The following is a 16342-nucleotide window of genomic DNA, read 5'->3' as shown; positions in this document are numbered from 1 at the left end:
GGTGAACGGTGTTCGGCGTCCATCTTAGTGCGCCATTCAAGCATTCCTCGGATATTGGGTTTCTGGTAGTACTGGCCTTCTTGGCTGTCTAATTTTCTTTCGCGAATCCCGACTTGGATTGTTTTGTTTTGATGTTTATCTGAAAATTCTTTTATGTCTATCCAGCCTTATCTTGCTTGACTCTAGAAGACCAAATTATCTGGCTATGGATACCTACACTCTCACATAAGAGTTTGTTAACCCGAGGCTGTAGAGATTTTAACTGAGGATTCGACTTTCCTTCTCGTAAATGATTTGCTTGATCAGGGTTCTATGAATTGGTCTTTGTTAAGATACATATCTTATCTTGTTGTCTGATTTCCATATTACAAAATTCATATACCACGTACTTAGATTGTACTCAAGTCGACTTATCATTCGAATAGACAAAACAGGGCCGGCGCTCACTCATCTAGAATAAGATAGACGTCCGCATGCTTTCTACTAGCAGCGAATACCTATTACGAGAAGGCTTTTGTCTAGTGAACGACACCAAGTGTATAATTCTCAATTTCTATTACATCAATTTAGAGAGATATCATCCTAGATATAGATACCAGCTCGTCGTAGACGAATGTATCTATGTAATATTACTAGAACATCCAGAGGGTATGTGTGTGGCATGTGATCAAGAGACTGAATGTGTCCCTAGAGTCTCGGGGGAAAGTCGCTGGTGGTGCAAGAGCTGTTCTTTAAAGGTGTCAGTGAGTAGGAAGTACGAGAAGGAAGATGTGGGCTGGATAGACGTGTCTTTTGTCTTTTATATAGATCGATGGGAGAATTTTGATGATAGGCGTTAAGGGGATATTTTATGTGTGTGTGTGAATGTCAGTATCAGGGCACTGTTTGTAGAAAACAAAGAGAATGAGATTCATATGGTGCGTCGTTGGCGATGAAAGGAGAATATCAACTAGTGGGGGCCGAATTTTGAACGTGGTTACGGATGTTGGATGATGGGATGAATCTTTTTTAGTACATTGGGGTAGTATAGCGCGGTCAAATTTTATATCTATGTTGCTTCCATTCTCAAGTGTACATGTCTATCGGGTATTCACCCTAGAAGTTAGAATGATCATCCGCGAGATGTCGTGAGGAGGAATATGGAATATCTGTAGATATACCAACCATAGAGGAGGAAATCAAATTCTAAGGGATAGGATGGATAGATTTTTCGGATCCAGATCCAGATTGAGATTGTATTATTCCTATAAATCAAGCTTTTTTGGTATTCTGACATCTGTGTAGAGAAAAAAAAGGGAAAGAAAGAAAAGAAAATGTAGCAATATAAGTAAACATTTCAATTTATAAAAACGAAAAATCCCGTTTCCTCAACTAAGAATTCTAATAAACACCTTCCCCTACCCAAGTACATGAAGAAATATCACAGCCAGCTAGCTAGCTTCAAGTGACTCCCCCCCAACTTATAAAGAAATCTCCAAAAAATCTTCAATCTTCAATCCACCATTCCCCGGAAGATATGATATATAAATATAACATAATTTCCCATACCAAGGAATAATACAACCAACGCCCAACACACCAGAATCCGCGCAGCTCATGCAGCAAACCAACAACTGTACAAATACAAACACCACCCATCCACCTACCCACTTATCTACCTACATACTCCATCAACTTTACCAACTCTCCATCCCTCCAACTATTCAGTCCTGCAACCCTTCAACTCTCCAAATCTAACATCCATTTCTGCAATCAAAATCAAAATCAAAATCAAGAAAAACTCCATCACAACCTCACAACCTCACAACCTCACCAGAAAATGCTCACACATACTACATACGATTGGGAGATCTGAGATCATGGAGTAACGAGTACCTCGTCTTCTATACTAACATAGGAATATTCATCTCGACACCTTCGCTGTGATGTTAATAAACTCATGCATGTAGGTCTCTTACTGCTCATAACACCTACCTGTCAATATTCAACAACTTTCAAAATAATCAATCTTCTCTCTCATGCATTGGATTCACTAGATTCACCATTCACAAATCCAGATAAAAATCAAAGTCAAAGGAAGTCAAAATCAATCAATCAAATGAATTAAGGTCATATTATTCTCCCACTACCACTATCATAGTATCTCCGCCATCTTCTCTCCTCTTCTCTGGTCTCTCTGTGCACTCTACTACATTCCATCCCCATCCCCATCCCCATTGCCATCGCTCTTCCAACCAACCATCCAAGCGCAACAACCAAAGTCAGATCCATCGACTCAATCCAATCAATCCCTTGAACCCCGTGAATCCACTCAGCACAGCCAGCACGCTCTTCCCTACCTCTCCATGCCCCCGAGAAACAGAAGCCCCTATAAAACCCCGTCTATCCGGATATCAAATCATGTCATTAAAGAACCCCTCAAACCCTTGATGCGCTGCTCCGGCAGAAAGACTAAAAATCGACAAGCAAAAACAAGAGTAAAATCGAACCAAGCCAAGGCCAACCCCTATCATATCCACCCACGTCAACCAACCCAGTACAGTTCATACCCATCCTCCGTATTTGCGGCAAATAGCTCGCGCGCAAATACAAATACCATGATCATAACCTCTCAACCCTCAAAATCTTTCACACACAATGTAAAAGGAGAAAAATCAAATTCGCACGATCAAAGTCTCACTTCTCTTACTCTGAGTACAAGAGCTAGAGGATCGAACGAGTGGATAGAATAGAAGGAAAATTAACATGATATCAAAGCTCTTTATGCTGAAAAAAGAAGGAAAAAACAAGTTTAAAAAGAGCCTCCCAATATTTCCCGCCCCTTCATGGGGTATATAACCTGAGATGCATTACGTTGATTCGATCCATTAAGAAAGAAAAAGCATCATCATCGTATCATTTGTATCTTAAAATGTAAAGCGCGAATCCTCGCTGGTATCATAAAAGGCCGAGTATAAGTAACTCCGATGAACAATCAATTGTAGCCGCCAACCCCAGAAAATATCATAGGAAGGAAAGAACGCCCAGTGACGTCATTGGTAAAGAGAACGACAAAGAAGCTCCATCAGAGACTCATGGTTAGCCATTCCCATTCTTGAGGACCAGCACCGGAGCCATTAGGTCCATTTTGACCATTCATAGTCATTCCATGTTGTGAGCCTCCCATACCCATTTGCATTCCAGAACCTCCTTGTCCCATCATTGGTCTTGCTGGCATACCGAATCCATTGCCTAGGCCCATAGATCCATTGTTACCCATCAATCCCATACCAATAGACTTCGCAGCCTCATTGCTACCAGTAGAAGCTTCAGGCGAATCGATATCCATACTCTCAATTGCACTAACACTTTTGCTGTGTCTTCTTTGTCGCTTGGGCACTGCATTTGATCGAGGCATACTAGATGCTGCACCAGGGCCGGGTGTTGCTTTCGGTGGAGCTGCCGCTATAGGGACTACGCCCTTGCCTCCGCTGACACCGGCTGTGCCTGAAGAAGAGCCCGCAGAACCATGATAAGAAGTTGGAGTACTGCCTGCAGTGCTTCCTCCATTTCCTAATGAACCTGTGATTGAAGGGGGACTTGCACTCTCATTTGCATTTCTTCCATGACTGCTAGTAGGTGTTGTTACTTGAGTTTGAGGGGCTGTGTTGACCATACTTGTTGCTGCAACCATCGAGTTCTTTCTAGTGTTGGGTCCACTGCTCATTGTGCCCATTTTCTTAGAAGCTCTCGTTGAAGCGCCACCCGAGTTACCAATAGGAAGTGTAGCACCAGATCCTCTATTTCGCTTCTTGATGACATCAGTTTTCAAGGATAAGGGACGTACAACACCGTGGAGCTTGAGGAAGAGACCGCAGGCATTGCAAAGTGGGTGGCCTTCAGGGTTTCTTCTCCAGAGAGGTGTTGTTTGTGTAAAACAGTTCGTACAAGTTGTTGGTACCCCATTATCTCCTTGACCAGCTGCCGCTAGATTGGTAGTCGAACCATGCTTAGATCCACCAGGAGATCCTGGTCTACTGGGAGCAACTGATGAAAATCCTGACATGTTGTTGGTATCTGGTGGTGAATTTGATGCAGAAGGGCCTGAGTTTTCAAACATGCTATTCTGGCCGAGAAGTACTGCATTTGGTGTCGAGGCAGTTCGAGGAATCTTTTGTCTTCTGTCATTTCTTGAACGGTTGTCGGAAACAGATTGAGTCGAGCCGTGATGTCTCCCAAGGGATCCTCCAGATCCATCCCACTCTAATGGCGACGATACCATTTCTGTTCCTCCAATGGTGACTTGTTTTCTTGGTGGTCCTCCTGGATACCGTGCTGCCCGAGTATTGAATTGTCCCGACAAACTAGCATCCCACTGCAAGCTACCACTTCCATGCATATCCATATTTTGGTCATCCAAAGGCGATTGGGCAAAATCATGCTGTAACATGAGTGTTCGATCGGCAAAAGCTTGACTCTCATCATCTTCGTTATCGGAATCGGCTCCAAATGAAAACATGTTTTCGTGGCCAATCTGGACACCAGGAGATCGAACAGGATGATCGGGTTGGAAAACTTGAGATGGATCAATGTGTTGTGACAGATTAAATCCACCGGCGGAGGCAAAAGCGTTGTTCGAGGGGCCGGAGGTTGTCACTGCAGTGAACATAGATCCTCCGTTGCCGATGTACATATATTGAGGTGCCATGGAATTGGAAAGACTTGAAGGCCCTTGATTGAAAGTGTGAGGGCGTTGGTGTCGCATATTCATTCCGTGTGAAAAATACATTTCCTGTCCCTCTGGAATGGGCTGAGGAGTAGACACTGTGGAAGGATAAGCACTTCCAGGGGGTGAATAGTAGTCGTTCGAGTTCAAGGAGGAAGACGGCATCGAAGCGTTGTTGTACATTGAAGAGAATGGTCCATGGGGAACGAGGGGCGAATGGGAAGGAGAGAAGTTAAAGTTTTGTTGGAAAGGGCCTGCTGAGGTGATAATTGGGTCACTGTCCATGTTGAAAGTATCTAGTTGAAATGGTACACCTGGCACTCCGTGGTTAAAAGGTGGGTGAGATTGATTCAATGAATATTCTTGGAGATCATCGGGATCATTTGGAATCATTATGCTGTTGACTTGCGGCGAAAAATCGGCGGGTCGTTTGCGGGCCTGTTAGTTTTGTCAGTCTCCAACCTTGATGGCGCTTAAGATGTGATTTAAATATAGAACCACGAGAAAGGGTAAACTTACACGTCGCTCATCAATACTTGTTTTCCTCACGTTTCTCTGCACGTAATTAAATTCTTCGTTGCTTCGAGGAGCGTGATGAGGAACTGGGACAGATTGTGGGACCGAAAAGTGCTGTGTCGATTCTTTCCGCATTTTGATAGGAATCGCCGAAGCTATCGAGTTAGTCGATCTGTCAATCTCTTTTTTGGTAAGTTCCGGGGAAGGCGACGTGGCGATTCCTGTTGGTGTGGATATACTATCGGAAAGGATATAATCGTCTAGATTCATGGCATCAGAAGTATCTACAGTATTTTGGTCTGTAGATTTTCTCAGCTGGGCAATTCCACTTGGTCCAGTTGAACTCTGATTTTGTTGAGATAATCTATTGAAATACTGTTAGGGTTTTCCTTCATAAAGGATAAGGACTCGTCGACTTCATACCGAGCATTTTCTTCCTCCTGCTTGCGCTTTCGCAGATTCATTGCCATCATGCGCCATGTCAAGTTCTCCAATCGCTCCTGGTTTGGCAGAGTCTTTTTGGTTTTACTGTACAACTTCCAAATCTGTGTTGCCAAAGGATCTTTCTTTTGCATCTCATCCGTGTTATCCAGCTCCTCGCCGGCGGAGCCATCTTTCCAGGTCGGAAAGAAACTCTCACCAAGCAAATCATCGCGCGCACGGCTTGACGCTGGGTGATCCAGTTTGTCTCCCTGGGCTTTTGCGCTCGCGCCAGAGCTCTTTGTTTGGTCGTTAATGTTATCGTAAGTACTCGTTGATTGATTCGCAGATGTCGGTTGAGTAGATTGATTTTCGGGCCTTCGAGGAAATCTATAATCGTGCTGTGTCCCTATCGATTCTGACGATGAAGCATTATTTATTTGCGAGTCTCCACTTGTATGCCAGTCTTGAGATGAGTCGCGGAATCTTTGTAGATACCCCCCACGCTCAAGGTATTGTGCCGTTCCAGGCATTGTGTTGGAGCGACACACCTCCTTCTCGGACGGTCCTCGCCCAATGTAACAGTAATCCCGCAACAAAATCCAATGCTAGGATGCTTCCGCAGAAATGAGCTTATGGCTATTTTCTTTGAATGTATTTGTGTTTTTGTTCTTCGGGGGAGGGGTTGTTAAATCGAACGATCCCTTTGAACCAACTTAAACTTTCCGAATTTGCGACGATTGGACGAAGGTTGAACAAATCTCGAGTTGTTTTTCAAATATGCACTGTTTGTATCCGTAATCTTTTTTTCTATTCTTTTTTCCTGTCAACCCCAAATACAGCGAGTCAGATGGAAGTGGTGTCGCAAATTTCGGAAATCTTGGCCGAAGATTGGTGGATGACAGACAATTGTTCAAGGGTGTACTTGAGTATTGTTCCTCTTTTCAGGTCGGTATCCGCCCGATTCCAATGCCTTGGTTCTTGAATGGATGTCTCCGAATGTATACTCGAGTACTTGGATATGAATCGAATACGGATATGTGTGAATATATGTATGAATATATGTATACTCGAATGTGAAAAAGGATTGACGGTAGGTGTGGTAAGGTATGGAAGAGTCTTAAAATAAAGTATGACGGGTAAATTTGTAATATGAATGGTGGATTGTGGGTTGTGGGATGTATGTTGGTGGTAATATTAGATAGTGCGATCTGTAGTGTAGTGTAGAGTAGTGTAGTGAAGTGTGAAAAAGAGTTCCGATTTCTTTTCTTTTCTTTTCTTTTCTTCACTTCACTTCAACTCTTCAAAGAGACTTTCTATCTCTTTCTCTTTCTCTTTCCCTTTCTTCGCTTTTGATTGACCAGTGCATCCACACGCCTCTCTCGTCCTGCCTTGTCGGGCTGTTAAGTACTTTTCCCTTCTTCTCTGGTGGTCTCTCGCTCTGACTCGAGGTTCTGAGGTTTTGAGTTCGTCAAACAAAATTGGATTTAACTTTGGATTTTGAAGGAGAAAGACATCCAGCAAAGCAATGCCGAATCACTCTAATAACATGGGATGGGATGGTATTGTATTATTGTCAATGGATATTCCAGGTTCTGTAGTTCCATATGAAGAGGACTGTACCGTAGTATGATCCGGGTGTATTAATTCTAGTATGCGTATGGTGGAGGGTCAGTGGAGTAGAACTAAATTGCTCCCCTCCACCCACTAACAAAAAATTGTAGGTGGTCGTACCGAAGGAGCAAAGACCTAATATGCTTGCTTCTTTGTGGATATCGTTGAGAAGATGGATGGATGGATGGATCATGGACGGATGGGTGTGAGATGTGGATGAAATTATGGATTCGCATTTAGATGAAATATATCATGGACGGAGGAATTGGAATTTGGGGGGGAGATCAAACATGTTCAACTACATACATCCGAATACCAAATGGCTGCATCTTGCGTGGCTATCAGACAGGTTATATTCACAGTGTAAGAGAAATTCCTGATCGATTTTGGTATTCATCAAGTACAATCAATCTACATGTGAGCATGTCTACATTTCTCAATAAGGTTCTGGCTGTCGATGTAATATGTACGGAGCAGATGGTACCGAGTTGAAGGCACCCAAACATAGAGTTATAAGCTAGTCAGTATCACATTGATACATTAGCTCTCCTGTCTGTTGATATTCCACCACCTCCATTGGCTCAAGATGGATTCGCGTGCTTGAGTAGAGCACGAATCACGAATCACGATGCACGATTCACAATGCAACTTCGAATCTAGCGTCAACAACTAACAAGGGAAATGGTAGCTGCTGGAAGACACAGGACACTGGCATCGGAAGGGCTCAATAGTGAAATCGAAAAGCCAAAAAGCTTCCAGAATCATGAATAAGGTTCAATCATTCCTGGGAAACCCTATTGACTTGCAAAGAAAATGTGAAGTCTATCATGATTCATGGTGAACCATCAGTGATCTACTTCATCGTGACCGGAGCATGATGCTGTCCACGTATTGATCTCCTCTCAGTAATGTAAGGATATCGTATTCCACGAGGAGAGTGGCAAAGGGTCATTGAGGGGTTAGTTTGTGGGTACAATATAATATCCTCCGCCTCCAGAACTTGCAGCCTCTCAACTCACTCACGACTCACGACTCACGAAACAGAAAGGACGGAGACACTTTCGATTCAATTCTCCCCACATTGGGGACTGAAATAGGATTCAAGGATCATCGCAAAAACAGCCTCTACTACATACTGTATGCTGTATGCTGTAATGTACTGCGATGCAATAGCTAGGGATTCTGAGATACCTTGTACTTTACTGCTTTGTGATTGCCAGACAAAGACAAAAATGCTGCATGAAGTGACAAGTAGCTTGGTTACTTGGGTAAGATTCTGGCCACTGTATGACCGATGGAATCCGTTGATTTCCATAATTTGACACTGATTTGGCCCCCCTTCTACAATACTCGCTTCCCTTCCTCGATAACTAGTTCGGGCTTCAACTCATGCAAGATACCTCCCATCAATCTGCACCGTAACAACTACTAGCAAACGCTCTTGCAGCAAATGGACGGAGCCAAAGTGCGTTCTCGTCATTGCCAAGCTCAAAAAATGCCCCCTTCATGTTCAACGCAACGCGGACCGGATCACACCAATATAAAATTTCATATATAAAATTTGACCATAAGTAGAGTAAGGTTACCAAGCCTGGGAGATTACAGGGCTGTGTTTAAGTCAGGTAAAAGGAAAGGGGATAAAAGTGTCTGTCCATTGCACGTCGATCGGTAATGTCCAATGGACCATGATCGAAAGCATGGCGTAAAACTGCCTTAGATTTTCTTGATCATGGAACATATCCGATATGCTGACGCCAGACGGTCCTATTCCAAGAGCATCGAATGGCTGAGAGGCGAGGATTTGAAGCTTGACTTTACCCTGTAATGTGTCCCGCGCAGCATGGCTGAAATTATGTGGGTGAATCGCGGCACCATGGGTAGTCGAAGTGGGGGGTGTAACTTATAGTGTGAAAGTCACCTAAACATCGAGACGACAACGGAGGTCACCTCGGTGTGATTTGGAAAAAGGCAGCCGGGAACAAACTATGTTAAAGCCACACGGCTGGCAACAGTACAGGTACTTGGCTATCGTATTCGTTTGTATCCCTCCGAGAAAGAATGAACGTTTCATGTTCAACAGACATCGCCAGTGTGAATAGATTGATGTGCTTCCCCAGGCCTTGATTTTCGACAGCCATCGAGTTTAATTACACCAAATTGAGTATTAAACATGATTACCAGCGTCACATTTCTCGAATATCATATCCATTTTCGACTATAGTGTCATTTATATTTAGTCCCAGGGTTCTACAATTTTTCTGGGATACCATTGTATTGACTATTTGCTATTGGGCAAGAACAGCATGTCTGACAGCTTTAAAAATTGTGGTCCTCGTCTAGTTGACATCGGACATAAGATCTGATTTGGGAAGTGCGACTCTGCGAAAGTGGGATCCCGAATATGAAATGGAGACTCAACGTGAAAGACAACGTCAGGGTCTGAAGATCCCCGAAATGTTTAGAGAGAGGGCACGAGATCCTGTTTCAATGAAGGAGGAGGAGGAGAGTGGTTACTTTGGAGAGAAAGGGTTTGGTCCCAAAGTAAGAGCAAGAGTGTAGGAAATTTTCATTTTGACTTTTGTCAAAAGGCTAATGAGTGACGAGAATTCATTTAAAAAAGAAAACTCTATTCATACAATTGAAAATTAGTTAATTTGGTGCATGTGGCATACGGCAATGCTGTGTTAGTATGAATTGATATTTCATCCGGTTTGACCATATTGTGGTTGGTGCATAACCTTGTCCACATCAACTTCCCCCTACTCGCCTACTCCCCTCATCTATAAACCCTCGTTTGTGACTTAACTCATAAAGCTCGACATTTTTTTGCACAAACGACTAAAGACTAAGTTCAGTTGTCTCGGTGCGTATATATGCAATACAACATGCAAGTACCACGAGCCTAACTACGAAAAGCGTGTTAAACAATGTACCTTATTCAATTAGTTCGAATCTCGCATGGCATAGAGTTGGGTATGGCGCAACTTAGATCACAGCGGAAAGCCGACGATTTGAACGGATTAGGTTTGCGAGTCGTACTTTGAAAGAAAGGTACTGTAAGCATCTCGAAATTGCCACAAGCTGTTCCTCTCATTAGTTTCGGCGTTGCGCGTACGTGACAACAGATTCACAATAGACTTGTTCTCGACTTTCGGCGTTGTTTCTTCTTAAGAACCAGATCATCGACAAAGCACTATGAGATTAATTAAACATTTGATTTATCCCCTGTCCTCTATATAGAAAGTAATTTGTTCATCACGAAGTAGACATGATGTTGCCCATTGAATTTGACGTCAGTACCTCAGTATGCGCAACAAGTATACTGATGTCAATAATATTAATCTGCTTGCGAAAGCGGCCTCTCTCCCGCGTTTTCGTGGGGTCCTTGTGTGTTGAGGAGAGGAGTATTGTATGGTTTTGGGGGGGGCTTAGTGGGGTGAGACCTTCCCTCCATGAACAGATCTTAATCGATGCACACAGACTTCATTCAGCCTGAAGCTTCATGACCATGATGCCATCCATGACTGTTGATCATGCTTCTAGACATGCAGCGATTTCAAGAGCGATGTGACATTTCATCGCTATCGAAGTGACATTATAGCTGGTAACAAACCTAGGTACTTCCATTTGAGATCATGTATCTTCATTCGTCACATATATCTCGGACCGATGGTTTCCCAAAAGTGTGTGCTTAACATTTTCATGCCCGTTCATCTCAAGTGTTTTGAGAGGAGTGATTGGTTGTTTCGACTCTCAAGGGAAGAAGCAGTCGTTAGTTGATGGATTTTACCGTTAGCACTTGGACGCACGCTTCCTTCCTAGAACCATACTTCCGGAGCGGGATTGCAGTAATAAGACTAACTGTGTATAGCTAATAGACCGATTTGAAATTCCGAAAGCTCCCGACAGTTCAAGTCGCAATAAAATAATACGAAAATGCCCGAACTAGACCCATTTCTTATGCTACATCTTAACTTCTTAAGCCCAAATATCAAACGAAGGGTAGCGAATTTCAATGATTGTCATTATTTTGTTTGGAGACCATCGACCGAAACCCATCATACATGGATATGCCTTAACGGCCCTCGTGCATATGGAATAGGCAACCGGGAAATCCTAAGAAGAAGAGCCTCATGCAATCTAGATCAAAGGACCCTTAATATCAGGGTCGACTTTTGGAGCTCTTCGGAGTAACTGTTTAGTATCTTCGCTTCACGAATGGTGGACGGACGTAGCCGTAGACTCTAAGTATGATTGAAAATCAGAACGCAAGATATGCGAATTGAAGCTTTGTATAGATCTATTGAGCGTAGTGTAGAGGTTAATTCCACTGTAACATTACCGAAAGTTTCATCGTTTCTCTAAAAAATTGACCTTGGGATAAATTCCGGTTGTCGCGGCTGTAGCGCAATTTCGTGAATCAGTTGTCCAGCTTTCCATGGGCCACCTTGAAACTATTAGACTACCGATACTACCGACGGAAGAATTAAAAAGCGAAAATGTACCTAACTTGTTTCCGTGTGGTTTGCACGCGACATTTCACTGATCGTTTGTTAGAAATTAGTACAGTCCTCCGTAGATGGTTCAAAGTGAGCAAGGGACTTTGCCATCCCCCCCATTTGGGGGATAGACTTGAGATGGCATGTCCACTCGCTTGCAGTTGTTTTGCATGTGAAGAAGATCCATCATCGGGCTGTCAGACGTTCAAGTTAGTGCTTTTCTATTTTTTGTCTTCTTTGAGACAGACACCAGGATTACCTCGTGCTAGACCCACCGAATTCGGAGCGATTGCGGTGTATTGATCGCAAACAGAGTCGGAAATATACTTGAGACTGTACTGAAATGATAGTGTTGTTCATTCTCCGCACCAATCCTAGGAAGTAACTACTGGTAACCTGCTTTCAGACTTCAGTGTTAAATTAGCGAAACGACTTTGAAATTGTCTAGTGATTAGTATATCCTTGCGTGGGGGAACCATGAACAAGCATGTTCAACATGGTGAACAGGCCAGCCATCAAGGATCTAATTCTGCACGTTCATGGAGTTACATGTGCTCTGCACTGGATATGCGGGGGCAAAGATGAGCGAGACCTAGGATACTGGGCACCCTCATACCCTAGGAAACGAGTCTGAAGGATTTCGAAATGGTTGAGATGGGAAACTGGCCAAACCATTGGATGAAGTTGCCAATATGCGTGGGGGTTAACAATGCAAAGTAAATTCATTCGAACTGCTGCCCTCGCGAGTACAATCTGAAGTAGGAAATGATTTGATATCCACCATCTATGTCAAACTAGTTTTGAAGGCTCGGAGAGGTCGTCCGTTGGATAAATTGAGGAAAGAAACGATAGAGATGGAATCGCCGTTGGATTATTAATTTCCGTACAACACTTGGTTTGTTGAATGTGAAGATCGAGCGATGGTCCGATGGAGGATCGAGTTATTATCTTAATAATGTGGTATGTCGATAATGAATATCGTTTATTTCGGGAATTATTGACGGTAGTTGCGGATGTGAGAGGTTTGTATTTGTATTGTTGTATATGTGTGCGACGATTGTTAATCTTTGTGTTTGTGTTTGCTTGAAGAAAGGATGGGGGATGGGATGGGATGGCGAATAGTTCCTTATGATTTATTCATCATGTGACCTTCCTTGATGTGAGTTCGAAATTCTTCTCGAAGTTCAGTCGAAAAATTGTCCACCACCAAAAACTCGAGCATGAAAATATGGTACCTTTCAGTCCAGTGTGAGATGAGGGCACACGACATCTTATATAACCACAACTCTAATCTCATCTGCATCACGCCTTATCTATCTTTCATCGGTTTCAACATCGGGTCTACAAATCATACCATCCTGCACAATCTAATCAAGACTGACAAGGTATTTCGCATTCCGGGGAAGACTGATTGATTGTATCTTGGCCTCTCATTCGGTTCGCGACAACGCTTGTACCCGCCCCTCAATTCCGCTGATAACATAGCTGCCAGATGGTCATATCGAGATGAGATAAGTGAAGATATGCCATTCTATTTGACCATTCGATGGAATGGGGGAAGGTCGCACAATATCAGAAACGTGGGACCCCAGTAACTCGGGAGATCATTTCCCTCTTATCCTCCAAGATATACACCCTAACAGGCAACTCATCTTTTTTACATCAGTTTCCTCAATGCCCTCCATGTTGAGGTGTACAAACACACAAGTTTCATACCTCAGTCATTCATTCTTATGAACCTTGTCTATTCACCTCAAGTGAGTGTCTTTTCGCTCATACATCTGATAGTTGTCAGATCGTCCCAAGAGAGGAGGAGTTTAATGCTGTTGATGAATCAGGGAGCCTCTACTGAGACTTCATTCCATCGACTCGTCTGTTTTGTTTGTCTTGTTTCCTAATGTGTTCTGTGGATAAAAATTATCATAGGCGATATGAATTTGATAGGGTAAATAAGATCCGATGCGGCATCATCTGTTTGCCTTATCTATGGCACAATATCTTGGGATTTATCTCTCAAGGAAGACCAATTCACTCCATTTCCATTGTAACATCCGTTTACTATTTCAATATCACATGAAGCGTTCCTTCATAAACCCGGTGTTAGATTTTTAGCCTAAGGGATTCACGCCAATACAAGTATTTGCCATTCACGGCTCACACCCTACCGTCTAAAATAACTTCCACAAATACTCCGATTGATCAGAACTTGTGCCTGCATTCTTGATCATAATCATGTTTCAACAAGCCTCCAATAAGCATTATCGGTTGTGATGTACATCTTCAATATGACGATCAAAAATTCTTCGTGCGACGTTGATTCTCTCTGTTGGAAAGGCAGATACTTCGTTGACGTTATTCCTAACTCTGAACAATAACAATAATTTTTCGTCGTCACTATAGCTGGTCAAAATTCACCTTCTTTGTTCTGCACATGATTCCCAAAATAACTCGTGAATAAAATAATAACTTTGCTTTGTCTTCGCCCATTCACCCAGGTCCAACTTCAACATCAAATTCTTTGATAAAGTCGACGAAGTCTAGTCAAGATGGCTTTTGTAACTACCATTAGCGGAAAACATGGTCCCTTATGGCTTCCGATTTAAGAATACTACCGTTCCATACAATACTACAACTTCATACAAGATGGCGACCCTGAACTTCTCTTTAAAGGTAAACAACGCGGTTTCGGAAGCAGCTGGTATCTTAGCATCTGCGACTCCTAATTCTATCGTTCCGGTCGAAAGTGCTACTATTCCACCGTCGACTGGTAATACCCTTGCTCCTCCTGAGAGCGCGGTAACTCTCTCACCATCATACACGTTCCCAGATCCTGATGTCCTCGTTGTTACTACCTTCTCAACAACGACCATTCCGTATCTAGATCCGGTCATTCAGGTTCCTACTCTATCTCCAGTTGAACCAACAACTAAACATGTCACACCAATCCCTTCATCTACTTCCGTCTTATTTGGCTTTCCCGTAGTTCCTGCGGCACCATCAAGTACTATAAACATCATCCCTTCTTCTACGATACTTCCAAATATCTCACCTACGTCTTTAACAACAACTCCCACTCTTACACCATCATACATCATTCCCACCACTCTAGAAACATTATCTTCCACCCCATCACCACAATCAACACAAGCACCTGCTTCTCTCACATCCACCACGCCACTCCCCACCAACTCTAACTCTTCAACCAGCCACCTCGGAGCCTACATCGGTGGCGCTGTCGGTGGTGCCGCCATCACCATCCTTTTTCTCCTCGCCATCTTCTGTCTTGCCCGCCGTCGCAAAAGTAAATCCCCTAAACACCACCCCGACCGTCCCGCTTTCATCGGCGGCTACGAATTAAAATTGGATAAAGTAGGAGATCTACAACGCGTTGTCCACGAAAAAATAGTCAGGAGAAATACATTCGAAGCGTGGAAGAAAGGTGTCGTACCTAGTCTTAAGCAAGATGCGGATGATATGGCTGGGAAAAGTGAAATCAGTCTTGGTGTTGGGACTCCTCAAACTGGATATTCAGGTCCGCTAGCAGATGTTGCGGAAAGTGTGAGTTCACGGGGCTTATCAGATCAGGAGGGAAGAGAATCGTTCAGAGGAGAGAAACGCAGCGAAGCTGGAGATGATGAGGATAGATATATGGTCTCCCCAATAGAGGAGGAGCAAAACCCTTCGAGACCTGTATCTGGTATTAATCCTTTGATTTTTGAATGGGAGGAAAGAGTAGATCAGAGAGGAGATTCAACGATTGGGATCATTGGACTGGCAATATAGATTTGGGGATTTACATCAGAAACATATAAGATACAAGAAGAGAAACACATAGATCAAATGTACATACTACTATTTATAGATTAGATACCGCTAGCAACTTCAATTTTACGCAGAATACTTTTAAACTTAATGATATACATGCGTTTACATATTCTCCCAATAGTAGTGATCGTCTTTCCCCATCCCCAATCCAATCCTGGTCTTCCTCATCATCTCCTTTTATCTAATTTTGACTTTGATATATATACCTCCATTTCTTTCGCACCTTCAACAAACAACACAAACCCAAGCGGCTTTAGCTCACTTGGGAGAGCGCCAGACTGAAGTTCACTTCAGGAACCTAATAGAGTCAATTTGTTTATCTGGAGGCACTGTGTTCGATCCACAGAAGCCGCATTCTGCGAGTTGAGGACCACCTTGACTTAAATTTTCTTTTGCTTCTTCTTTTTTCTTAACTTTGATTATAATTACAATGTGTAGAAGAGCATGTTTTTGAGGTTCTGAGTAGTGGTGAATGTGGGGAGAAAATCTTGTGGGAAAAGGTGGAGATGGGAATTTTAGGGTAGCGAGGTGAGACTTCTAAGTGGGGGAGATGAGGGGTAGGCGAATCGGTATTCTCCTTTCTTTTGCCGAATGTGTTTATCATAGCATTCATTGTACTTTGTAGATAGAGTAACGAACTGGCCTAGGTTGGATTTGGTGATTTTGAAGTTCATATTAAAGGTTTAGATAAGGTCCGTACTTCTGTATTGATACTGTAGTTTATTGTGAGTGGTCTAGGTTTAAAAATTTCTTCTAGTCTCAC

General features: G+C 43.0%; 2 protein-coding genes across 2 annotated transcripts; one reads left to right on the top strand and one right to left on the bottom strand.

Annotated features, from left to right (window-relative positions):
* Window positions 1–3064: 3064 nt before the first annotated feature.
* EAF01_004076 (uncharacterized protein) lies at window positions 3065–6174 on the bottom strand (the record flags this gene model as incomplete). Its single annotated transcript, XM_038912330.1, has 3 exons — window positions 3065–5143; window positions 5225–5585; window positions 5645–6174. 3 exons carry the CDS (start codon window positions 6172–6174, stop codon window positions 3065–3067), a joined length of 2970 nt encoding a protein of 989 aa, XP_038772014.1.
* An 8157-nt stretch (window positions 6175–14331) lies between these two features.
* On the top strand, window positions 14332–15537 carry EAF01_004075 (uncharacterized protein; the record flags this gene model as incomplete). Its single annotated transcript, XM_038912329.1, has 1 exon — window positions 14332–15537. One exon carries the CDS (start codon window positions 14332–14334, stop codon window positions 15535–15537), a length of 1206 nt encoding a protein of 401 aa, XP_038772013.1.
* Between the last annotated feature and the right edge of the window lie 805 nt (window positions 15538–16342).

The sequence above is a fragment of the Botrytis porri genome, assembly GCF_014898465.1.
Source record: "Botrytis porri strain MUCL 3234 chromosome Unknown BPOR_005, whole genome shotgun sequence".
In the NCBI taxonomy this organism is placed as follows: Eukaryota; Fungi; Ascomycota; class Leotiomycetes; order Helotiales; family Sclerotiniaceae; genus Botrytis; species Botrytis porri.
The sequence above is the reverse complement of the archived record's forward strand: the minus strand, read 5'-3'. Positions and strand labels throughout refer to the sequence as shown.